The sequence below is a fragment of the Bufo bufo genome, chromosome 7 (assembly GCF_905171765.1).
Source record: "Bufo bufo chromosome 7, aBufBuf1.1, whole genome shotgun sequence".
Classification (NCBI taxonomy): Eukaryota; Metazoa; Chordata; class Amphibia; order Anura; family Bufonidae; genus Bufo; species Bufo bufo.
Genome location: NC_053395.1, coordinates 8,421,584 through 8,447,954, shown reverse-complemented (window position 1 = coordinate 8,447,954; position 26,371 = coordinate 8,421,584). Strand labels below are relative to the sequence as shown.

The window sequence follows — 26,371 nt, the reverse complement described above, 5'->3', positions numbered from 1 at the left end:
CCCCAAATCCAGCAGAAGGAGACGACTGCATCCAAAAATACTGAAAAACATTCCCTTTATTATAAAATCCCATAGGAAATGGAATGATGGAAGAGCCGCTTCACATGAAGCTGCTCGCAGTCAGACCCTCAGAAGTGGTGGTCACCGCGGAGCGATCGTCTTCTATTGTTCTGACGGCTGGACCCTGAAGTGTCGGTCACACAGCTGGAGGGTCCGAGGTGACCGGAACAACTGCGTAACTGTTACATACGCGCATTTTATTCCCTGAGAACTTTGATGGTTTGGACTTCTTCCGATCCAGCGCTACAGTCTGAGGTTTGGCACAAACGATCGTTCATTCCCAGACGTCACAGCTTATCTTTTATTGGCGCCTCCGCCTTTCGATGACGTGTAATCACCATAGTCACATGATCTGCAACAGACGAGCTAAAACTGGCGCCAGACTAAGTAAAATCATAAAAACACCTGAACGTAAAATAGAAAGGTAACACTGCAGTGGAGCGCCCAAGCCCAGCAGTGCGCCGCTCATGGTCCGTGTCCTATCGGTGATATAACACAGGAAATGTCGCAGGGGGTGTGGTCCTCAGTTTTTCTTCTTCTTGTTCTTCTTTCTCTTCCTCGAGGAGCTCGTTGTCAGCCATCGCAGCCTCTTGACATTGAGCAGTAGGAGGATGAAGTTTAGGACGTAGGTGGTGATGCAGATGACGCAGAAGTCCTCTAGGATGTAGAAGAGGACGTAGGCCAGGTACAGCGAGCCAGCGATTGACACCAGTGAGGTCACCAGCAGAGTGACTGCCGCCACCACCAATCCAGAAAACCCTAAAAACAACAAGAGACGGCGATGAAGGAAAAGACAACAGATGGGGAAGAGCAGCAGATGATGGGGGAGGTGCACCGGGAGGAGAGGAAGGGTCGCTGGGAGAAGGGAGAAAAAGGGAAGGATAATAGGGGGAGGGCCACAGGAGGAAATGAGGATGGAGGAGGGGAGGACAACTGGAAGTAGGAAAAGTGGGGAAGGGCGATTTGGGGGGTGGGAGGAAATGAGTAAGAAGTATGAAAATGGATAATGGGGTGGGCACGGGGAAGGATGATGGGGAGGACATCAGGAGGAGATGAGGAAGGATGATGGGGGGGAGGAAGGAAGGAAATGAGAGAAATTATCGAGGAGGGGGGGGGGGAACAACTGGATAACTGTAAGGAGGAGAAGAGGGGAAGGATGATGGGGAGAGGGACATCGGGAGAAGATGGGGAAGTATTAAAGGGGGGCGCACTGGGAGAAGGAGAAGAGAGGAAGGATGATAGGGAGAGCCACTGGGTTGACATGAGGAAGAATGAGGAGGAGGAGGAGCACGAGGAGACTAGGAAGAGAGGAAGCTGATGGACACCAGGAGGAGATGAGGAAGGATGATGGAGGAGGGACATCGGGAGGAGATGAGACAAATGAAGATGAGGAGGGGAGGCCCACTGGGAGAAAGGATGATTGGGAGAGTGAAGAGACACTGGGCTGACATGATAAGGAGGAGGAGCACCAGGAGACTAGGAAGAGAGGAAGCTTATGGTGAGGGACACCAGGAGGAGATGAAGAGCAGAGGTAGGGTGATGGAGAACACCAGAATAAAAAATAAAAAAGCAGAGCTTCCTCCAACTCTCAGCCAGCCAGAGCGCCGCCCGCAGGCAGGTGACCTCCAAGGCGGGGGTCCGGAGCCTTACACTCCCTGGGATCAGTCACTACGTACCCAGCAGAATCTGCAGCGCGTAGAACACGACCCCGAACACGCTGTTGGGCTGATTGAGCAGAGACTGCGCCCCCAAAATGTTCTCCACCAATCCGAATCCACGACCCCACCTGGAGTAAAGAGGAAGAGGTCAGAGACAGAAGACCCCACCCTGCCCGCAGCCAATCAGCACTGTGACCAGGCTGGTGGGGGAGGGGTTAACACACAGGGGACGATGCATAAATGTGTGACCCCCATAGACACAGGGGACGATGCATAAATGTGTGACCCCCATAGACACAGGGGACGATGCATAAATGTGTGACCCCCATAGACACAGGGGACGATGCATAAATGTGTGACCCCCATAGACACAGGGGACGATGCATAAATGTGTGACCCCCATAGACACAGGGGACGATGCATAAATGTGTGACCCCCATAGACACAGGGGACGATGCATAAATGTGTGACCCCCATAGACACAGGGGACGATGCATAAATGTGTGACCCCCATAGACACAGGGGACGATGCATAAATGTGTGACCCCCATAGACACAGGGGACGATGCATAAATGTGTGACCCCCATAGACACAGGGGACGATGCATAAATGTGTGACCCCCATAGACACAGGGGACGATGCATAAATGTGTGACCCCCATAGACACAGGGGACGATGCATAAATGTGTGACCCCCATAGACACAGGGGACGATGCATAAATGTGTGACCCCCATAGACACAGGGGACGATGCATAAATGTGTGACCCCCATAGACACAGGGGACGATGCATAAATGTGTGACCCCCATAGACACAGGGGACGATGCATAAATGTGTGACCCCCATAGACACAGGGGACGATGCATAAATGTGTGACCCCCATAGACACAGGGGACGATGCATAAATGTGTGACCCCCATAGACACAGGGGACGATGCATAAATGTGTGACCCCCATAGACACAGGGGACGATGCATAAATGTGTGACCCCCATAGACACAGGGGACGATGCATAAATGTGTGACCCCCATAGACACAGGGGACGATGCATAAATGTGTGACCCCCATAGACACAGGGGACGATGCATAAATGTGTGACCCCCATAGACACAGGGGACGATGCATAAATGTGTGACCCCCATAGACACAGGGGACGATGCATAAATGTGTGACCCCCATAGACACAGGGGACGATGCATAAATGTGTGACCCCCATAGACACAGGGGACGATGCATAAATGTGTGACCCCCTCCACAAACACACGATGCATATATATGTGCCCCCCCCTCATACACACAGGGGACGATGCATAAATGTGACCGCCCCCAATAAACACACAGGGGACGATGCATAAATATGTGACCCCCCCATATACACACACAGGGGATGATGCATATATATGTGACCCCCCCTCCCCCATACACACAGGGGATGATGCATATATATGTGACCCCCCCTCCCCCATACACACAGGGGATGATGCATATATATGTGACCCCCCCTCCCCCATACACACAGGGGATGATGCATATATATGTGACCCCCCCTCCCCCATACACACAGGGGGTGATGCATATATATGTGACCCCCCCTCCCCCATACACACAGGGGGTGATGCATATATATGTGACCCCCCCTCCCCCATACACACAGGGGGTGATGCATATATATGTGACCCCCCCTCCCCCATACACACAGGGGGTGATGCATATATATGTGACCCCTCCCCCATACACACAGGGGACGATGCATATATATGTGACCCCTCCCCCATACACACAGGGGACGATGCATATATATGTGACCCCTCCCCCATACACACAGGGGACGATGCATATATATGTGACCCCCCCTCCCCCATACACACAGGGGACGATGCATATATATGTCACCCCCCCTCCCCCATACACACAGGGGGTGATGCATATATATGTGACCCCCCCATACACACAGGGGGTGATGCATATATATGTGACCCCCCCATACACACAGGGGATGATGCATATATATGTGACCCCCCCATACACACAGGGGATGATGCATATATATATGACCCCCCCCCCCCATACAGGGGATGATGCATATATATATGACCCCCCCCCCATACACACAGGGGATGATGCATATATATATGACCCCCCCCCATACACACAGGGGATGATGCATATATATGTGACCCCCCCCTCCCCCATACACACAGGGGGTGATGCATATATATGTGACCCCCCCATACACACAGGGGATGATGCATATATATATGACCCCCCCCCCCCCATACACACAGGGGACGATGCATATATATGTGACCCCCCTCCCCCATACACACAGGGGAGGATGCATATATATGTGACCCCCCCTCCCCCATACACACAGGGGACGATGCATATATATGTGACCCCCCCTCCCCCATACACACAGGGGATGATGCATATATATGTGACCCCCCCATACACACAGGGGACGATGCATATATATGTGACCCCCCTCCCCCATACACACAGGGGAGGATGCATATATATGTGACCCCCCCTCCATACACACAGGGGATGATGCATATATATGTGACCCCCCTCCCCCATACACACAGGGGAGGATGCATATATATGTGACCCCCCCTCCATACACACAGGGGACGATGCATATATATGTGACCCCCCCTCCATACACACAGGGGACGATGCATATATATGTGACCCCCCCTCCCCCATACACACAGGGGACGATGCATATATATGTGACCCCCCCCTCCCCCATACACACAGGGGATGATGCATATATATGTGACCCCCTTATACACACAGGGAATGATGCATATATATGTGACCCCCTTATACACACAGGGGAGGATGCATATATATGTGACCCCCTCCCATACACACAGGGGGTGATGCATATATATGTGACCCCCCCCCCATACACACAGGGGATGATGCATATATATGTGACCTCCCTCCCCCATACACACAGGGGATGATGCATATATATGTGACCCCCCTCCCCCATACACACAGGGGACGATGCATATATATGTGACCCCCCTCCCCCATACACACAGGGGAGGATGCATATATATGTGACCCCCTCCCATACACACAGGGGGTGATGCATATATATGTGACCCCCCCCCCATACACACAGGGGATGATGCATATATATGTGACCTCCCTCCCCCATACACACAGGGGATGATGCATATATATGTGACCCCCCTCCCCCATACACACAGGGGACGATGCATATATATGTGACCCCCCTCCCCCATACACACAGGGGAGGATGCATATATATGTGACCCCCTCCCATACACACAGGGGACGATGCATATATATGTGACCCCCCCCCATACACACAGGGGATGATGCATATATATGTGACCCCCCTCCCCCATACACACAGGGGAGGATGCATATATATGTGACCCCCCCTCCCCCATACACACAGGGGATGATGCATACATATATTTGCTCCTCTCTCTCACACACAGGACGATGCAGAAGTCTGCGCCCCCTGCTCACCTGGAGGTGAAGACCTTGGAGCAGCTGATGGACGGGTTGATGTCGCACAGCGCCCGGTACTCGGCGTCCTTCTCCCGGGAGGTCTCCACATGATAGGCGTAGACGGAGAGGGCGATCCCCAGGGCGCAGACCAGCAGCCGCGCCGCCCGCTCCCAGCCCGGCACCGCCATCCTCACCGTACAGCTGACGTGTCCACAAGTGCCACTCACCGCCGCCGGCAGCGCTGAGTGGAGCAGAGCGCCGGAAGAGGCGGGGCCAGCGGCGCACAGGACGCCGGGAAGTGTGGTCCATCCATTAGTGCTGATGTGTTACAGACAGTGTGTGAGGGGAGCGCCGGGTCCTAGCGCCGCCCGCAGCCCAGTGTCACCGAGCTGACGGCTGTGGAGATCCCCTTTAAGGACGGTTTCACCCCAGAGAATTGGCCTTTCCTGGACTGAACTCTGCTCCTATCAGGATTTATACTGCTGTCTGTACCTGCGCTGAGACGTTTCCATGGTTACAGCCGCCCTGTAATCCAGCAAAGGAGGCAATATGGAGAATTCAGAACATTTGTGTTGTATGGGTAAATTATTATATTTATTAAGGGGTGGCTAAATATGCCTAATGTAGTAAAAATGGTAAGATAATCAAGAGGTTGTATCAAAATTGTAAAAAATAGATACATATAATAACAGTGTAAAAAAAGCACATTATAATAACAGCATATCAATAGTATCAAATCCTGTTGAAAAAGGGGAAGAATAAAAGTCCTATAATTCTGTATGAAAATGGATCTGTTAAGAAAATTCAGTCTTAGGTAAAAAGAGTTGATAATAAGGTGTCCTCATGTACAATGGTTTGGTCAACCTGAACATAAATGTCACTTGTCCTGAAAGATCATAAATATCAGAAAATATCAAATTGTGAAAAAACCCTAATGAGGAAGGGGGAATAAGAAGGAATGTCCTGTAAACCTGCAGGGGGAAAACCCAGTCTCAAACTCCGGTATCCGGCAATACATTGTAATATAGTCTCCTGAAAAATCAAGCTTCCTATAAGAAGTAATGCAGAATAGGTGTCTCCCTACTATTGGGAATCAATCGCATCCGATTTGGTGCATGGAGTCATTGATGTGCTATGTAGTCATCAATTGCTGCTGTTACAGCAGGTACGTTACCCTCCTGGTGGCCGTCAGTGGATCGGGGACAGGACGAAGTTCTTTGACAATAGCAACGCAAATATCATAAGAATGACCAAAAAGGAAGAAACTCCCCGCATCATTTTACCGTATAATGCACATTACAAAAAATTAGAGACGAGTATTCACAAACACTGGCACCATAATTTAAGCGACAAAATGATAGGCCAATTGCTACCAGATAAAGCACAGATCCCCTACACTAGAGCCCCCAATCTTGGCTTACGCCGAGCACCAACAATTAAAATGAATAAGACTACACCTAACCAAAGTTGGTTAACACTACAGGGTTTCTTCAGGTGCGGTAAATGCAACAATTGCAAAGTCACTAACTTTCCGAAAAAGACAACAACCAACAGTCCATACAAACATGAGATCCGCGAACACCTTTCCTGCCACTCCAACAATGTAATATACGTCCTACAATGGCCAGGTCTCAAACAGTACGTGGGACGCACAAAGAGACTACTCAAAACGAGAATATCCGAACACATATCGAACATCAAAAAGGGCTATGAACTACATTCAGTCTCTAAACATTAGAAGGAATATCACAACTGCGATCCGTCAACACTCACTCACGCAGCCATAGAGAGAGTCCCACGTCAATGGAGAGGCGGCAACCATATAGCCGCCATGTCTAGGTCTGAATCCAGGAAAATATTTGAATTCAATACAATGATTCCGAGAGGTCTCAATGCAGAGATGGAAATCTTTGGCTTCTTATAAGAATATGCTCCTGATGAAGGGGTCCTTTATACCCTGAAACGCGTAGAGCAAGATACCTTCACCCCACCCTGTGGTTTGAATAAAAGTCGATTGACAAGAAGCTCGACTGGACTGCTGTCATTCCGTGGGATCTTACAGGCGACCCAGGCGCAGGAGGTGGTCCGGTGGGTGTTTTGAGTTCATCCCATCCGGTACCTCCTGGGTGAAGTGAGTGAAAATTGTTTTTAATATATACAGTATATATAATATACTTTTTATAATATGACATCATAGCCACTACCTGAACCAGTGAGAATATATATGCCAGTAATTTGAAGAAAAAAAAAAAAAAAAAAAAAAATTGAATTTTAATAATTTATCTAAAAAAGCAAATCACTTTTATTTTCTTTATATATTGCTGATCTAAGGGACGGTGGCGCCGTGAAAAGGGGTGAAAAACGTTTGTTTGCTCTACTTTCTGTTCTTATAAGAAGCCAGAATAGTAACACATCACCACGTTGACTCTGGCGGGGTGCCCCCCTTAGGAATCGGGATCGCAGTCAGGCTGTTTACCAGCATTCCGACCCCCCCCTCCCCATGTTCCCTATAAATTACTTCAATCCACCCCCATCTACAACATATCTGGAAAATCACTATGACGCAATATATCACTCACATATACAAAATTAACCATTATAGTGAGGAGAACACAATAGCATCATGTTTAATCGATTGTTATACCATATATTGTATATATCCATGTATCTATATTTCCCATCCCACACCATTATCAATTGATATATTATATATATTTATCTATATCACTCCCACCTGATATATATTTTTATTAACACCATTACGTATAGTTTTATTTCATCTTATATTTATATTATGCTTTCATATTATTATTATTCCTATTCTATTGTCATAAATGCACTGATTTTAAACTGAATATATATATATATCTATTGAGATATGTTATTCATCCCAATCTTGTTCATGGAAGTCCAGCACACAATTTATTCAATGCCCAAAAAAAGAAAAAAATCCCCTGACCCCTCCTACAACTACTAATTGGATCCATATAAATTTCCGAGAAGAAATGGGCTACTCATTCCCACTGATGAAGGAGCAGCACGCTCCGAAACGCGTATGGCGTATTGAGTCAGCCCATTGTAACTAGCTAGCACCAGGATCCTACAACCAAGGAGAAGCTCCGGAGCCCATTCTCCCTCCTATAAGCTGTAACGTCTCTTCCCGCCACCTATCTCCACGTGGCAAGCCAAAATTGAATTGAGCGGGTGATTTCTCACACGTATGTGACGTCACCGGAGCAACCAACGGCCGGATCATACAGCGGGCGCGAATAGCACACGTGGACGCCGACCTGCAGGCAGGAGCCGCTCCCCGATCCACTGACGGCCACCAGGAGGGTAACGTACCTGCTGTAATCGGATGCGATTGATGACTACATAGCACATCAATAACTCCATGCACCAAATCGGATGCGATTGATTCCCAATAGTAGGGAGATCCCTATTCTGCATTACTTCTTATAGGAAGCTTGATTTTTCAGGAGACTATATTACAATGTATTGCCGGATACCGGAGTTTGAGACTGGTTTTCCCCCTGCAGGTTTACAGGACATTCCTTCTTATTCCCCCTTCCTCATTAGGGTTTTTTCACAATTTGATATTTTCTGATATTTATGATCTTTCAGGACAAGTGACATTTATGTTCTGGTTGACCAAACCATTGTATATGAGGATACGTTATTATCAACTCTTTTTACCTAAGACTGAATTTTCTTAACAGATCCATTTTCATACAGAATTATAGGACTTTTATTCTTCCCCTTTTTCAACAGGATTTGATACTATTGATATGCTGTTATTATAATGTGCTTTTTTTACACTGTTATTATATGTATGTATTTTTTAAAATTCTGATACAACCTCTTGATTATCTTACCATTTTTACTACATTAGGCATATTTAGCCACCCCTTAATAAATATAATAATTTACCCATACAACACAAATGTTCTGAGTGCCATCCCTTTACCTCCTTTCACTTTATTCCTACTACAAGCGTTGGGTACGCTTGTCTGGATTGAGCACCTAACTCCATCTTTTTGGGTTATAGAGAGCCGCCCTATTCTTATATTAAATATGGAGAATCCCGATACATTAGGAAGGGCCTGGTACTAACCGTCTACAGGATAACCACCGCCGAGGGCGCGTTCACATCACCGTTATAACGGGACCCAGAAGACGGAAACCTTTAGGCCCCTTTCACACGAGCAAGTTTTCCACGCGGATGCGATGCGTGACGTGAACGCACAGCCCCCGCACTGAATCCGGACCCATTCATGTCAATGGGGCTGTGCACACGAGCGCTGTGTGAAAATCGCAGCACGTTCTATATTCTGCGCTTTTCACGCTGCCCTGGCCCCATAGAAGAGACTGGAGCTTCAGTGAAAATCGCATCCGCAAGCAGGTGCGGATACAAAGCGATTTTCACTGATGGTTGCTAGGAGATGTTCGTAAACATTCCGTTTTTTATCACACGCGTGAAGAACGCATCAGTGCGCCGTTCACCCGCGCGATAAAAACTGAACGCGATGGCAGACAAAACTGACTGAACTTGCTTGCGAAATTGCGCAGTTTTCACTGAACACATCCGGACATGCTCGTCTGCAAGGGGCCACAGAGGCTGTCCGTTCTGATCCGTCATAATAGAGGTCCGCGGGCAGCAGAACGGATCCGCCTGGTTTCCTGTCGACAGAACTTTGTTTTCTGTCCAGTATAATGGAAACCAGGCGGATCCGTTCTGCTGCCCGCGGACTTCTATTATGACGGATCAGAACGGACAGCCTCCAAGGTCGGGCGGCGGTAAACGAGTAATCTAAGAAAAAAGGAATTAATAGACGGTTTACCTTTATGAAAACTCATCGGACCCCAACACCGATCTCCCCCCGTGTGATCAGCCCGAGTGCATCAGCTCCCCTCATTGTGCCCCACCCCAGTGCCATCAGCTCCGTTCCTCCCAGTGCCATCAGCTCTCCCCCCATTGTGCCATCAGCTCTCCCCCCATTGTGCCATCAGCTCCGTTCCTCCCAGTGCCATCAGCTCTGTTCCTCCCAGTGCCATCAGCTCTGTTCCTCCCAGTGCCATCAGCTCTGTTCCTCCCAGTGCCATCAGCTCCGTTCCTCCCAGTGCCATCAGCTCTCCCCCCCCATTGTGCCATCAGCTCCGTTCCTCCCAGTGCCATCAGCTCTCCCCCCATTGTGCCATCAGCTCCGTTCCTCCCAGTGCCATCAGCTCTCCCCCCATTGTGCCATCAGCTCTGTTCCTCCCAGTGCCATCAGCTCCGTTCCTCCCAGTGCCATCAGCTCCCCTCATTGTGCCCAACCCCAGTGCCATCAGCTCCGTTCCTCCCAGTGCCATCAGCTCTCCCCCCATTGTGCCATCAGCTCCGTTCCTCCCAGTGCCATCAGCTCCGTTCCTCCCAGTGCCATCAGCTCCGTTCCTCCCAGTGCCATCAGCTCCGTTCCTCCCAGTGCCTTCAGCTCTCCCCCCCATTGTGCCATCAGCTCCGTTCCTCCCAGTGCCATCAGCTCTCCCCCCATTGTGCCATCAGCTCCGTTCCTCCCAGTGCCATCAGCTCTCCCCCCATTGTGCCATCAGCTCTGTTCCTCCCAGTGCCATCAGCTCCGTTCCTCCCAGTGCCATCAGCTCCCCTCATTGTGCCCAACCCCAGTGCCATCAGCTCCGTTCCTCCCAGTGCCATCAGCTCTCCCCCCATTGTGCCATCAGCTCCGTTCCTCCCAGTGCCATCAGCTCCGTTCCTCCCAGTGCCATCAGCTCCGTTCCTCCCAGTGCCATCAGCTCCGTTCCTCCCAGTGCCTTCAGCTCTCCCCCCCATTGTGCCATCAGCTCCGTTCCTCCCAGTGCCATCAGCTCTCCCCCCATTGTGCCATCAGCTCCGTTCCTCCCAGTGCCATCAGCTCTCCCCCCATTGTGCCATCAGCTCCGTTCCTCCCAGTGCCATCAGCTCCGTTCCTCCCAGTGCCATCAGCTCCGTTCCTCCCAGTGCCATCAGCTCTGTTCCTCCCAGTGCCATCAGCTCCGTTCCTCCCAGTGCCATCAGCTCCATTCCTCCCAGTGCCATCAGCTCCGTTCCTCCCAGTGCCATCAGCTCCCCCCCCCCATTGTGCCATCAGCTCCGTTCCTCCCAGTGCCATCAGCTCCGTTCCTCCCAGTGCCATCAGCTCCGTTCCTCCCAGTGCCATCAGCTCCGTTCCTCCCAGTGCCATCAGCTCCGTTCCCCCCAGTGCCATCAGCTCCGTTCCCCCCAGTGCCATCAGCTCCGTTCCTCCCAGTGCCATCAGCTCTCCCCCCCATTGTGCCCCACCCCAGTGCCATCAGCTCCGTTCCTCCCAGTGCCATCAGCTCCGTTCCCCCCAGTGCCATCAGCTCCCCCCCCCATTGTGCCATCAGCTCCGTTCCTCCCAGTGCCATCAGCTCCATCCTCCCAGTGCCATCAGCTACGTTCCTCCCAGTGCCATCAGCTCCGTTCCCCCCAGTGCCATCAGCTCCGTTCCCCCCATTGTGCCATCAGCTCTGTTCCTCCCAGTGCCATCAGCTCCGTTCCCCCCAGTGCCATCAGCTCCGTTCCCCCCATTGTGCCATCAGCTCCGTTCCTCCCAGTGCCATCAGCTCTCCCCCCCCTTGTGCCCCACCCCAGTGCCATCAGCTCCGTTCCTCCCAGTGCCATCAGCTCCGTTCCCCCCAGTGCCATCAGCTCCGTTCCCCCCAGTGCCATCAGCTCCGTTCCCCCCAGTGCCATCAGCTCCGTTCCCCCCAGTGCCATCAGCTCCGTTCCCCCCAGTGCCATCAGCTCCGTTCCCCCCAGTGCCATCAGCTCCGTTCCCCCCAGTGCCATCAGCTCCGTTCCCCCCAGTGCCATCAGCTCCGTTCCCCCCAGTGCCATCAGCTCCGTTTCCCCCAGTGCCATCAGCTCCGTTCCCCCCAATGCCATCAGCTCCGTTCCCCCCAGTGCCATAGTCTCTGCTGCCCTGCTCCTCCTGACACCCGGATTGCACAGCGTTATTGGTTGCTATGACGCTGTGCGATCCGGGCGCCCGGCCTTAGTCGCGCCCCCACCCCCTCGGTTTCACCAACTTACCTTTCCAGCAGGGGCGCTGCTGACACTCCATCGTTCCGCGCCTGAAGTCACACAGCGCGTCAGGTCACGGCGTGCGTACTTCAGTGCAGCGCGGGAACACGGACGTGCCGTGGAGTGTCCGGAAGCCCCTGCTGGAAAGGCGAGTATTCCGAGCGGAGCGGGAGTAATAGCAAGCGCTTCACTCCGCTCCGTGGTCACGTGACACAAACTCTTCGGTGCTAAAGGATTTTTTGGTGTTGAATTACTAATAGTTTCCGCCCTACTGTAAGGCCTCTGTCACACGGGCGTTTCGGGAAAAGGTGCGGGTGCGTTGCGGGAACATGCACGAATTTTCCGCGCGAGTGCAAAACATTGTAATGCGTTTTGCACTCGCGTGAGAAAAATCGCGCGTGTTTGGTACCCAAACCTCTTCACAGAAGGGATCGGTGTTCTGTAGATTGTATTATTTTCCCTTATAACATGGCTATAAGGGAAAATAATAGCATTCTGAATACAGAATGCAAAGTAAAATAGCACTGGAGGGGTTAAAAAAAATAAAAAAAAATTTAACTCGCCTTAAGCCACTTGCTCGCGCAGCCGGCATCTCTTCTGTCTCCTTCTTTGCTGTGCAGGAAAAGGACCTGTGGTGACGTCACTGCGTTCATCACATGATCCATCACCATGGTAAAAGATCATGTGACGGACCATGTGATGACCGGAGTGATGTCACCATAGGTCCTTTTCCTGCAATCAGCAAAGAAGGAGACAGGAGAGATGCCGGCTGTGCGAGCAAGTGGCTTAAGGCGAGTTAAAAAAAAATTTAACCCCTCCAGCGCTATTGTACTATGCATGCTGTATTCAGAATGCTATTGTTTTCCCTTATCACCATGTTATAAGGGGATATAATAATGATCGGGTCTCCATCCCGATCGTCTCCTAGCAACCGTGCGTGAAAATCGCACCGCATCCGCACTTGCTTGCGATTTCCACGCAGCCCCATTCACTTCTATGGGGCCTGCGTTGCATGAAAAACACACAATATAGAGCATGCTGCGATTTTCACGCAACGCACAAGTGATGCGTGAAAATCACCGCTCATGTGAACAGCCCCATAGAAATGAATGGGTCCGGATTCAGTGCGGGTGCAATGCGTTCACCTCACTCATCGCATCCGCGCGGAATACTCGCCCGTGTGAAAGGGGCCTAAAGGTTTCCGTCTTCTGGATTCCGTTATGGCGGTGATGTGAACCCGCCCTCCGTGGTGACAAACCCTTTAAGCCGTTGTTCTCTCTTTGCTGTATAAAACAGACCCCAGGAAATAAATAAAACTTTATTAACAAGTTAAGAAAAATCAGGAACCGAAACAGCAGGGACTGGAAAAGGTCCGCAGCACCGCGTGATAGTCGGGTCAGTGCGGGCACAGCTGCGGAGCACACACCCTGGTACTAGGCGGTGGATAATGCAGAGCTCACTGTGCGCAGTCCCCAGCGTCGGTGGATAATGCAGAGCTCACTGTGCGCAGTCCCCAGCGTCGGTGGATAATGCAGAGCTCACTGTGCGCAGTCCCCAGCGTCGCTAGATAATGCAGAGCTCACTGTGCGCAGTCCCCAGCGGCAGTGGATAATGCAGTGCCCACTGTGCGCAGTCCCCAGCGGCGGTGGATAATGCAGAGCTCACTGTGCGCAGTCCCCAGCGGCGGTGGATAATGCAGAGCTCACTGTGCGCAGTCCCCAGCGTCGCTGGATAATGCAGTGCCCACTGTGCGCAGTCCCCAGCGGCGGTGGATAATGCAGTGCCCACTGTGCGCAGTCCCCAGCGTCGGTGGATAATGCAGAGCTCACTGTGCGCAGTCCCCAGCGGCGGTGGATAATGCAGAGCCCACTGTGCGCAGTCCCCAGCGTCGCTGGATAATGCAGAGCTCACCGTGCGCAGTCCCCAGCGGCGGTGGATAATGCAGAGCTCACTGTGCGCAGTCCCCAGCGGCGGTGGATAATGCAGAGCTCACTGTGCGCAATCCCCAGCGGCGGTGGATAAATCAGAGTTCACTGTGCGCAGTCCCCAGCGTCACTGGATAATGCAGAGCTCACTGTGCGCAGTCCCCAGCGTCGCTGGATAATGCAGAGCTCACTGTGCGCAGTCCCCAGCGTCGGTGGATAATGCAGAGCCCACTGTGCGCAGTCCCCAGCGGCGCTGGATAATGCAGAGCTCACTGTGCGCAGTGCCCAGCGTCGGTGGATAATGCAGGGCTCACTGTGCGCAGTCCCCAGCGTCGGTGGATAATGCAGAGCTCACTGTGCGCAGTCCCCAGCGTCGGTGGATAATGCAGAGCTCACTGTGCGCAGTGCCCAGCGTCGGTGGATAATGCAGAGCTCACTGTGCGCAGTCCCCAGCGGCGGTGGATAATGCAGGGCTCACTGTGCGCAGTCCCCAGCGTCGGTGGATAATGCAGAGCTCACTGTGCGCAGTCCCCAGCGTCGGTAGATAATGCAGAGCTCACTGTGCTCAGTCCCCAGCGTCGCTGGATAATGCAGAGCTCACTGTGCGCAGTCCCCAGCGGCGGTGGATAATGCAGAGCTCACTGTGCGCAGTCCCCAGCGTCACTGGATAATGCAGAGCTCACTGTGCTCAGTCCCCAGCGTCGCTGGATAATGCAGAGCTCACTGTGCGCAGTCCCCAGCGTCGCTGGATAATGCAGAGCTCACTGTGCGCAGTCCCCAGCGGCGGTGGATAATGCAGAGCCCACTGTGCGCAGTCCCCAGCGTCGGTGGATAATGCAGAGCTCACTGTGCGCAGTCCCCAGCGTCACTGGATAATGCAGAGCTCACTGTGCTCAGTCCCCAGCGTCGCTGGATAATGCAGAGCTCACTGTGCGCAGTCTATAAGGAGAAGCAGGATTCCCAGAACCGCTTTGAAGAGCCGCTCGTGGAGGGTGGCTTCATTTATGGCACTGGAAGAACCAGCCACTATCCCATCATCATCGGCCGTGGCCTCCATAGACGTCATCTATTCCTATCACCTGATGAACCGTCCTGGGGGCACCCGCTGCTCCGCTCATGCAGGGCACCTCCGTATATAAATGCTGCCCTTTGTCACAATGGAAAGGCTCCCGGTGAAGTCCTCCGCCCGATTCCTCAGCCGTCCTGGAGGTCGGGAATGTCGGACAGGCTCATGGGAGATCCCAGCTGTAGGTCCTCCTGAAGAATGGCCAGGTCTGCGGGGTTCATGCGATGAACATCCAGCCAGTCGGCCAGGAGCGATGCCGACAGAGGAGTGGAGTCCACCAGGCTGGAGGGTAAAACACAAGGGTTACAGAAGGAGGGGGACCCGCACCGATCCTTAGAACGGAGCACTGCGCATGCGCGGCCGCCCTCCATTCATTCCTAAGGGACTTCTGACAATAGGCGAGCGCTGGCTCAGCCATTTCCGTCAGCCCCACAGAAGTAAATGTAGCAGTGGCCGCGCTTGCGCAGTGCACTTCTCATTCATATCAATAAGGGCTCATGCACACGACCGTGCGGCTGCCACAGACAGGTCCGGACCCATTCAACTTGCATGCACTACTCATTCAAGTGAACAGTCGTGTGCCCGAGCCCTGAGACTTCCGAAAATAGCCAAGCGCGCTGCCCAGCTATTGTTGGCACTCCCATAGAAATGACTAGGAGGCGGCCGCACATGCGCAGTGCTCCCTCCAGCACTTTGTGGGCTTCGTTCTAGGAATAGGTGCAGGTCCCGGAGGTGAATAGAGAAGGATCGCGCCCCCTGTGTATAAACCGTTTTTCGGAGAGTGCCCCTAATGGTCAGGGACGGTAACTCTCCAGATCAGGTTGTGCACGGGACGGAAAAGCGTATGTGGAAGGGCTTGTGCGGTGTCCGAGCAGCTCCCGATGACCAGAGGTAAATTCAGGTAAAAAATGGCAGCGCTACCGACCGGGGCGCTAAGATTTAACCAGACTTTATTTCAGTATAAAACTAGACATGAACCAAGACCCGATCACTTTGTTCAGCTCCGCGTTTCACCCGCGCTCCGTCGGCTTCTTCAGGCGGACCCAGAAGAGCGGCGCACACCGGGATTTATACAGGAAATGACATCATTGGATTGACAGGTTCAGTCCACAGATACGTTTGGGAGCATAAATAGTGAAAAACATTGTGTAAACCTATAAAAGCAATAAATCATTGATGGTATAGAAATGTGCTCCCATCTGGAACACCGCGATACAGTCTAACCTACTAATTAATAAATAAATAAATAAAGGGGGGGGGCGGGGGGTGACATAAAATCATGTTTTATGATGGAGCTCGGTTATAATAATTATTTATTATTCTATAGTAAGAGCCTGAAGAGGATTCATTCAGTATCGGCTATGCCGTCATTGAGCCCCTCCGGTACTGGCGTCCGCAGCGGAGTATCCCGGAGGAGTCTTTACTTACCGATTGTTGGTGTTTGGAGGGATCCGGTCCATGGCGAGTTTCAGGACGGCTATGTGGCGGTCGTGCCGAGTATCACAACGTCTAGAGACGCTGTGGTGGTGCTTTCCATTATTTACATTACTTCTATGGTTTTTTTATCTGGGTCTCATACACGGATTGCAGGGACGCTCCACAAGATGGAGAACAAAGGACCGGAGGAGATGTTCCTGCAGCAGAAACATTTTAGGTCTTCACATCCTGAAGTATTTGTGGGTATGCTGAATTATTAAAAAAATTATGTATTTACTATACTCAGTGGCAGATGTTTTTTAAAGTTCTGCTCCTTCTGTATGCGATATTTGGTTTCTTTGGTAATATTTTTTTTAGAGGAATGTTCCCGTTTTTTTGTGAAGATATTTTCTAGTTCATTCTGGGCAGTGTTACAGGCGGTGATACAATTCTATTCAAATATAATTGTATTTTTGTAGATTCCTTTTCTATTCCCTGTTACAGTCTTTCCCGCTATTACTCCCCCATACATCAGCGCGCGCGGCCCTGTGGGCGCTCCGTATCCGTATCCGCTGACATGGTCTCATACATATCTCCACCCCACATGTGAACTCAGGGAGATAAGGACCTTATCATTATGTGCATCATATTAATCCCTACGAATACTTATTATTAACGCCAGATGCGGAGGAAACGCGTCGGTGTTTTTACTGTCTATATATGCGTATAAGGTTGATTCCTGTACCCAAACGAACCTGTACATATCAGATACGTACATTAGTGCAGGGTCAGGCTCTAGGTACGGGGACAGGGGGGCTTCCCTGGGCAGAGACTATACTTTAGGGCCAAAATAGGGATAGAATTTTCTACCCCGAGGTATTTGGGAATTCAAATAGAATTGTATCACCGCCTGTAAGACTGCCCAGAATGAAATAAAACATTCCTCTGAATGACCCCATTCTGACAAAAATATTACCAAAGAAACCAAATATCACATACAGAAGGAGCAGAACTTTAAAAAACATCTCGGCACCGAGAATAGTGAATACATTATTTTTTTAAGAATTCAGCATACCCACAAATACTTTAGGATGTGAAGACCCCTTTTATTTATTTATTTTTTAATTAGTAGGTTAGACTGTATCGCGGTGTTCCAGATGGGAGCACATTTCTATACCATCAATGATTCTTTGCTTTTATAGGTTTACACGATGTTTTTCACTATTTATGCTCCCAAACGTATCTGTGGACTGAACCTGTCAATCCAATGATGTCATTTCCTGTTTTTTTGTATGAATCCCGGTGTGCGCCGCTCTTCTGGGTCCGCCTGAAGAAGCCGACGGAGCGCGGGTGAAAAGCGGAGCTGAACCAAGACCCGATCACTTTGTTTACGTCTAGTTTTATACTAAAAGTCTGGTTAAATCTTAGCGCCCCGGTCGGTAGTGCTGCCATTTTTTACCTAAATTTACCTCAGGTCCCAGAGGCGGGACCTGCACCTATCAGACATTAGGGGGGAAATTTCTGGGAATGACCCCCAGAATGCCCGGGCCCACCCTCTAGAGCCTGTGCGGATCTGGGGGGGGATGCGGGTGCCAGGGAGCAGGTAAGTATGCTCTAGAGGAGGGGCCCAGGGATTCTGGGGGTCATTATAGGGATTGGATAACCCCTTTAACCCTGCAATCGGAGGTCATACATGGTGGACCTGGGAGGCTGTGCACCATCCACAATCCCAGCCGCCATAGTGTCACACAGCCGGCGCCCACCAGGTACGGATCGGGCTCAGCACCTTGTGACCAGCCGTGTACAGTTACCTCACTGTTCGGTAAGGGGTTAACATCATACCATGATGCGTGTGCGCTCACCTCTCACGGTTTTCTGGAGCCATCTCAAAGGACTGGTTCAAAAATTCCTCCAGGTCGAAGCCCACCCCATATCCAGCGCCGCTTCCTTTGGGGGTGACAGAAAAAACGGGGGGCAACACATCCTCCACCTGAGAACGGAAAATAAAAAATAATCAGGGATTGGATTTATTTAGGGGTGGGGAGGGGGTCGCCATAAAGATCGCCCGGCCAGCTCTGCTATGTCACCATGATAATATGACTGATACCCTGTTATAATGAGGTGGGGACCCCAGAGTCATTGTGGGGGAATGGGGGGGGGGGGGGAGAGGAAGGGAGGACAGGCCACACTGTCACATGAACACTATAAGACTGGGAATTTCTAAAAATTAAGAAAAGTAGGAAATCTAGAAAAGATGTCGAACACGAAGAAGCCTTCACTGTGCAGCGTCCCATGTAGGAGCTGAGGGCAGGGGGCGCCGGTCTAACCTGAGACCTCGACAGCTGCTGCGTCACCAGGTTGATATCTGGAGAAACAGTGTTGGCGTCTGTGGTGTTGAAGGTGACGGCTGGAAGAGGTGGCAAATCCTGGGACTTGTTCTCCTGGATGTGACGATCCACCACCGCTCCTCCAGGGTAGGACATTCCAGAAACCTGCTGCGGGGGATGCTCCAGGTCAGAAGAGCTGCGCAGGAACAATGCAGGATCCACAGTGACGGAGCTGCTCTTCCCGTCTCTGGTGTCGGACGCAGGCCAGCTGCCATCTTCATGCCCTCCTCTGTTCCACGTTGGGTTGAGCGGGGAAGGAGCAGGGAAAGGACCGGGTAAGACTTGTCCTCCAGCAATAAACTTCACATCTGCAGGAAGTTGTGGAGCAGCAGGAGTAGTCACTGGCTTCACGTGAGGCGCCACCACCACCGGGCCGATCTGGAAGGCTGTCGGGGCCGGGGGCACATACCGGAGCAGGTTAGATACAGGGCAGGGATTTAAGCAGCGGGGAATGAACTGGATGTTGGGCGCAACGGACGGAGTTGTGACGCTGCCATTCTGCTGGTTTCTGACCTCAGGGACTGGATTAATGTTCGTCACAGCAAAGACCGTCTGTGGTGGAAGAGGCTGGGCGACCGGGCACATCACTGCTGGATTTGGTACTGGGGCATTTTGGCAGATGGGAGGTGGAGGTGGGTTATGGTCAATCATTCGGTTCCAGCGCTCCAGAAGGTTTTTATCATTTTCACTCAGAACCAGCCCCCCAAATCCTTCTGCTTTCCTTAGGTCACGACGTTCCTTCTCCTTCTGCTTCTTCTCTTTCTCCCGAGCACGCTCTTGACGTCGCCTCCTCTTCTCTTCACGTTCCCGCTGACGTTCCTGGGCTGTTATTGGTTTCTTTATTTCAGGCGTTTCTGGAACCAAACACGGAGCATCTACAACAAAGAAAGAAGCAGCAAATTGTACAAGAATATAACTTCTATAATACCGCCTCCTATGTACAAGAATATAACTACTATAATACTGCTCCTATGTACAAGAATATAACTACTATAATACTGCTCCTATGTACAAGAGTATAACTACTATAATACTGCTCCTATGTACAAGAATATAACTACTATAATACTGCTCCTATGTACAAGAATATAACTACTATAATACTGCTCCTATGTATAAGAATATAACTACTATAATACTGCCTCCTATGTACAAGAATATAACTACTATAATACTGCCTCCTATGTACAAGAATATAACTTCTATAATACCGCCTCCTATGTACAAGAATATATCTACTATAATACTGCCTCCTATGTACAAGAATATAACTACTATAATACTGCCTCCTATGTACAGGAATATAACTACTATAATACTGCTCCTATGTACAAGAATATAACTGCTATAATACCGCCTCCTATGTACAAGAATATAACTACTATAATACTGCTCCTATGTACAAGAATATAACTACTATAATACTGCTCCTATGTACAAGAATATAACTACTATAATACTGCCTCCTATGTACAGGAATATAACTACTATAATACTGCTGCTATGTACAAGAATATAACTACTATAATACTGCTCCTATGTACAAGAATATAACTACTATAATACTGCCTCCTATGTACAAGAATATAACTACTATAATACTGCTCCTATGTACAGGAATATAACTACTATAATACTGCTCCTATGTACAAGAATATAACTACTATAATATTGCCTCCTATGTACAAGAATATAACTACTATAATACTGCCTCCTATGTACAGGAATATAACTACTATAATACTGCCTCCTATGTACAGGAATATAACTACTATAATACTGCCTCCTATGTACAGGAATATAACTACTATCATACTGCCTCCTATGTACAAGAATATAACTACTATAATACTGCCCCCTATGTACAAGACTATAACTACTATAATACTGCCTCCTATGTACAAGAATATAACTACTATAATACTGCCTCCTATGTACAGGAATATAACTACTATAATACTGCTCCTATGTACAAGAATATAACTACTATAATACTGCTCCTATATACAAGAATATAACTACTATAATACTGCCTCCTATGTACAAGAATATAACTACTATAATACTGCTCCTATGTACAAGAATATAACTACTATAATACTGCTCCTATGTACAAGAATATAACTACTATAATACTGCTCCTATGTACAACAATATAACTACTATAATACTGCTCCTATGTACAAGATTATAACTACTATAATACTGCTCCTATGTACAAGAATATAACTACTATAATACTGCTCCTATGTACAAGAATATAACTACTATAATACTGCCTCCTATGTACAAGAATATAACTACTATAATACTGCCTCCTATGTACAAGAATATAACTACTATAATACTGCTCCTATGTACAAGAATATAACTACTATAATACTGCTCCTATGTACAAGTATATAACTACTATAATACTGCTCATATGTACAAGAATATAACTACTATAATACTGCCTCCTATGTACCAGAATATAACTACTATAATACTGCCCTGTAGAGAAGGCTTGGTGGTGTCCGTACTCAGTGTCGGGGTTCTCACCTTTGGATTTATTCCGCAGGGCTGATTTCAGTAGTGCTGCCTTTAGTGCAGCCTTGGTATCATCAGATATGGTGCCCTCTCTCTTTGGCACAGGTTCTGGATCGGTTTTAATGCCCGGCGCCTCCTCTTTCACCTCTTCCTTTACCAGTTGTGGTGCCGAGTCTTCGCTCTCCACAGGAGACGTTAGGTCGATGGTCTCCAGCTTCTCAGAAACTCTAGGCGACTCCATAGGAAAGTCCACCCTGTCCTTGGCAGAGTTAGCACTAGGCATGTCCACATCCAGTCCTCCTGAGGGTGGAGGAAGTGGTGGCGAGTGGAAGTCTTCTCCTCTCACCACAGTCTCTGGACTTGGCCCCTCTACTGCAGGTTTTAAGGCAGGTTTGAAGCTGATCTGCCGCCGGATGCCTTCTCGCCGGCGGTGGAAGTTGTCTATTTCTGCCACGATGGCCTCTTTAATCTGCTCTTTGGTCAAGATCTTCTTGTCAAAGCCAAAGTCAAAAGCGGGCACACATTCTGGCTCGTCATCTGGGTCATGGTATTTAGACAAGAAAGGGTGGCGCAGGGCTTCCCGTACAGAAATCCGTTCCCTTGGGTCAAAGCGCAACATTTTGGACAAGAGGTTGAGGGCTTTGCGGTCTCCTTGAGGGTACAGGTCCGTCCATGGCACCGGCTGACGAGAAGGTAGGCTCTGGATGTAGGCTCGCACCCTCTCCGCACCGATGGCATGGATGACCTGGCTGGACGGTGTCCCGAGCACGGTCATGATGAGCTGTAGCTGGTGGATGTAGTTCTTCCCGGGGAATAACTGCTTGCGCCCCAGCATTTCAGCGAAGATGCAGCCCACTGACCACATGTCTATGGCCTGGGTGTACTCATGCAGAGACAGCATCAGCTCGGGGGCGCGGTACCAGCGGGTGGCCACATACTCCGTCATAAAGTACTTGTACTCATCGGGCTTAGTGCAGAGCCCCCGCGCCATCCCAAAGTCTCCGACCTTCAGCTCGCAGTTCTCATTGATCAGGAGGTTACTCGGCTTCAGGTCCCGGTGCAGGACGTTGGCAGAGTGGATGTACTTCAGACCCCGCAGCAGCTGGTACAGGAAGTAGCGGGCATGCTCTAAGGTCAGCGGCTGCGAGGAGTGGATAATCTGGTGGAGGTCGCTCTCCATGAGGTCAAGCACCACGTATCTGAGGGCAGAGAGATGCCAGTCAACAGGACCCACAACTATGCCACCATATAAGACCAGAAAGACCTCCTGAAAACCTCTGTGCTGCTGGGACCCTGCTCCTTCCACTATGTAACTCTCACCCTGTGAACTCCACAGGATCAGCGCACTCCTCTCCTGAAATCCTCTGTGCTGCTGGGACCCTGCTCCTTCCACAATGTAACTCTCACCCTGTGACCCCCACAGGATCAGCTCACTCTAGGGTTGTCACGATACCAAAATTTTGATTCCATAAAAAAGTATTGCGATACTCGATACTATGCGGGGAAAAAAAAACGCCCAAAAAGCCGCGTGCATTCCGCATGTTATGGAACATCCGGCCCATAATCGAACAGTCCGATCCTATTTTTTTTTTGGTGGGGTGGGGGGGTACAAGGTGACCAAAAAAAAAAAAGCAGATTCGCGCAGTTCTTATTTTTTTTTTATGTTACGGTGTTCACCACATAGGAGATATTTTTTTGGATTTTAATAGTTTGGACTTTTGGCGATATGTAATATGTTTATTTATTGGGAAAGGGGGTGATTTATACTTAATATTTTGGTGTTTTTTATTTAGACTTTTTATTTAATAACTATTTTCCCCCTTTGTCCTATTCACCCTGATAGAGATCGCACTCTCCCTGCTGTCCTGGGCTCTGTGCACACACAGCAGGGAGATTACCGTGGACAGCTTCTGGAGCGTCCTGGCTGCCATGGTAACCGATCGGAGTGCCCCCAATCAAGATAATTAACATTTCATACAGATTCAGGAGGCAGATGCAGCAGAAACACCTAGCCAGCACCTGACCTCTATGGCAGGGAGCTGCGATCAGCGGCAGTTAACCCCTCAGGTGCGGCACCCGCCTCCTGTATCTGTATTAATGGGTTAATTATCTTCATTAGTGGCACAGTGGCCACAGCCCCTGCCCTCCTGCCTTATTGGTGGCACAGTGGCCACAGCCCCTCCTCCTCCTGCCTCTCATTGGTGGCACAGTGGCCACAGCCCCTCCTCCTCCTGCCTCTCATTGGTGGCACAGTGGCCACAGCCCCTCCTCCTCTGTGTGCTGCTGAGGGAATATGGCGGGTGCTGAGAGCAGCGCGCTCCATGTTCTCTGATACCAAGCTGTTCAGTAGTGAAGCCTCGTATCGGTAAAAGGCAAATCCCGGTATGGAATCGATACCGGTACAAAAGTATCGATTGGGTGCAACCCTAGCGCACTCCTCTCCTGAAATCCTCTGTGCTGCTGGGACTCTGCTCCTTCCACTATGTAACTCTCATCCTGTGACCTCCTGCAGGATCAGCACACTCCTCTCCTGAAATCCTCTGTGCTGCTTTGCCCTCTGTGCTGCTTTGCCCCCCGCCCCCCATAAGTTGTGTGCGGTGTCCTTACACGGACTTGAAGTCGCAGTAGGGGATGGCCGGCCTCAGGATGTCCTTGATGGCGATGACGTTGTCGTGTTTGAAGTGCTTCAGGATCTTCAGCTCTCTCAGGGTGCGCTTGGCATTGGTCACCACATCAAAGGCGTTGGGGATCTTCTTGATGGCGACCTTCTGACCTGTGGGCAGAGAAAAGTGGGTGTGGTCAGGATGGCGTTAGCAGCCACATTACGTTAAAGGGCCAGCGTCTTCCTCACACGTGACCGCCGAGCCCACTGTGACTGCAGCGCACTCGTGTTCAGGAACCGACCCCTTCATGTTCTGGTGGGAACCGCCAAAATCCGCCGCTCTGAACCAGTGGGAGCTTTAAAAGGGGAGGGGTTATAAACTAAACACTGTCCTGACCTAACAGCTCACCGCTGAGGGTTTGTTACAATGCATCGGTGTAGATCTGATCAGTCGTGTCACCAAAGAGATCAGACTCTGGTGTCACGACCATATGATGAGCATGACCGGTCCTCACCTCTTCTCAGTGCTGGGCGGATGTCTTCACAACGGGCAAGGAGATCACCTTCCCCCCCCATCATAAGATCACCAGTACATCCCCTCCCCCCTCCCAGTCTGACCAGTAAATTCTTGCCCCCCATAGGATCACCAGTAAGTTTTTGTCCCCCCCCATTATCACCAATAAGTTCCTCCCCCTCCATATGACCACCAGTACAACCCCACTCCCCCAGTAAGTTCTTGTCCCCCCCCCACAGAATCACCAGTAAGTTCTGCCCACCCCCCCAAGGATCACCAGTAAGTTCTGCCCACCCCCCCCACAGGATCACCAGTAAGCTCTGCCCACCCCCCATAGGATCACCAGTAAGTTCTGCCCACCCCCATAGGATCACCAGTAAGTGCTGCCCACCCCCCATAGGATCACCAGTAAGCTCTGCCCACCCCCCATAGGATCACCAGTAAGCTCTGCCCACCCCCATAGGATCACCAGTAAGCTCTGCCCACCCCCCATAGGATCACCAGTAAGATCTGCCCACCCCCCATAGGATCACCAGTAAGTGCTGCCCACCCCCCCCCCATAGGATCACCAGTAAGTGCTGCCCACCCCCCATAGGATCACCAGTAAGTGCTGCCCACCCCCCATAGGATCACCAGTAAGTTCTGCCCACCCCCCATAGGATCACCAGTAAGTTCTGCCCACCCCCCATAGGATCACCAGTAAGTGCTGCCCACCCCCCATAGGATCACCAGTAAGTGCTGCCCACCCCCCATAGGATCACCAGTAAGTGCTGCCCACCCCCCATAGGATCACCAGTAAGTTCTGCCCACCCCCCATAGGATCACCAGTAAGTGCTGCCCACCCCCCATAGGATCACCAGTAAGCTCTGCACCCCCCACAGGATCACCAGTAAGCTCTGCCCACCCCCCATAGGATCACCAGTAAGTGCTGCCCACCCCCCATAGGACCACCAGTAAGTGCTGCCCACCCCCCATAGGACCACCAGTAAGCTCTGCACCCCCCACAGGACCACCAGTAAGCTCTGCCCCCCGGCACGTACTATAACCACCAGTTTCCGCCTCTTACCGGTGTCTTTTCTCCGCGCAGATGACACCACGCCGTAGGCGCCGGTGCCGATGGTCTCGATGATCTCATACTCATCGCCAACGTCAAAGTTGACATCGAAGGAGCGCTCCTTGAGGATGGCGAGGTTCTTGGCGGCGGTGGAGGAGGCGCAGTGGGCGGGCTGTACCTTGGAGGTTTCGCCGTCCTGCACCTCGCCTCGGGATTCCTTTTCCTCCATTGTTTTCTGTAAGAAATGTCACATTATACAGAGATATTCCATATACGATGTCAAGAGCCACACCACCATAAACTGCAGGGGTGAGCGTGCCCCCCATTTACTATGCCTTCATCAAAGTGCCCCCCAATATACTGCTCCCCACAGTACCTAGCTGTCAGGGCATGTGGCAAGTCCTGGGCCCCTCCCACACCCGGGCAGGTAAACATGCCCTCCTGCTTGGCCTCCCCTACCCCGACACTCTTCACATCCGGAAGTCAGAAGCGCTGCGGCTCCTTTAAGAATAAATACCCGGCAGCGGCGCTGTAGACAAGTCCCCGGATGTTCAGCGGGGACATGAGGGCGTGGCCA

At 50.7% G+C, this 26,371-nt stretch overlaps 2 protein-coding genes across 3 annotated transcripts; both read right to left on the bottom strand.

The window, feature by feature from the left end:
- Positions 1-38: 38 nt before the first annotated feature.
- Positions 39-15,292, bottom strand: LOC121007962 (vitamin K epoxide reductase complex subunit 1-like protein 1). Its single transcript, XM_040440231.1, has 4 exons — positions 15,156-15,292; positions 5,236-5,535; positions 1,737-1,846; positions 39-819 (listed from the first exon to the last, which is right to left on the bottom strand). The coding sequence occupies exons 1-4, from the start codon at positions 15,290-15,292 to the stop codon at positions 584-586; spliced, it is 783 nt and encodes a 260-aa protein (XP_040296165.1). The 3' UTR covers positions 39-583.
- MAPK7 (mitogen-activated protein kinase 7) lies at positions 13,607-26,359 on the bottom strand. Of its 2 annotated transcripts, none has more exons than XM_040439991.1 (7): positions 26,312-26,359; positions 25,807-26,029; positions 24,232-24,397; positions 21,637-22,823; positions 19,036-19,970; positions 18,571-18,698; positions 13,607-15,574 (listed from the first exon to the last, which is right to left on the bottom strand). In XM_040439991.1, the coding sequence occupies exons 2-7, from the start codon at positions 26,021-26,023 to the stop codon at positions 15,421-15,423; spliced, it is 2,787 nt and encodes a 928-aa protein (XP_040295925.1). In that variant the 5' UTR covers positions 26,024-26,029; positions 26,312-26,359; the 3' UTR covers positions 13,607-15,420. The 2 variants fall into 2 exon arrangements, with proteins under 2 accessions (XP_040295925.1, XP_040295924.1); XM_040439990.1 differs by lacking the exon at positions 26,312-26,359 and adding an exon at positions 26,171-26,309.
- Between the last annotated feature and the right edge of the window lie 12 nt (positions 26,360-26,371).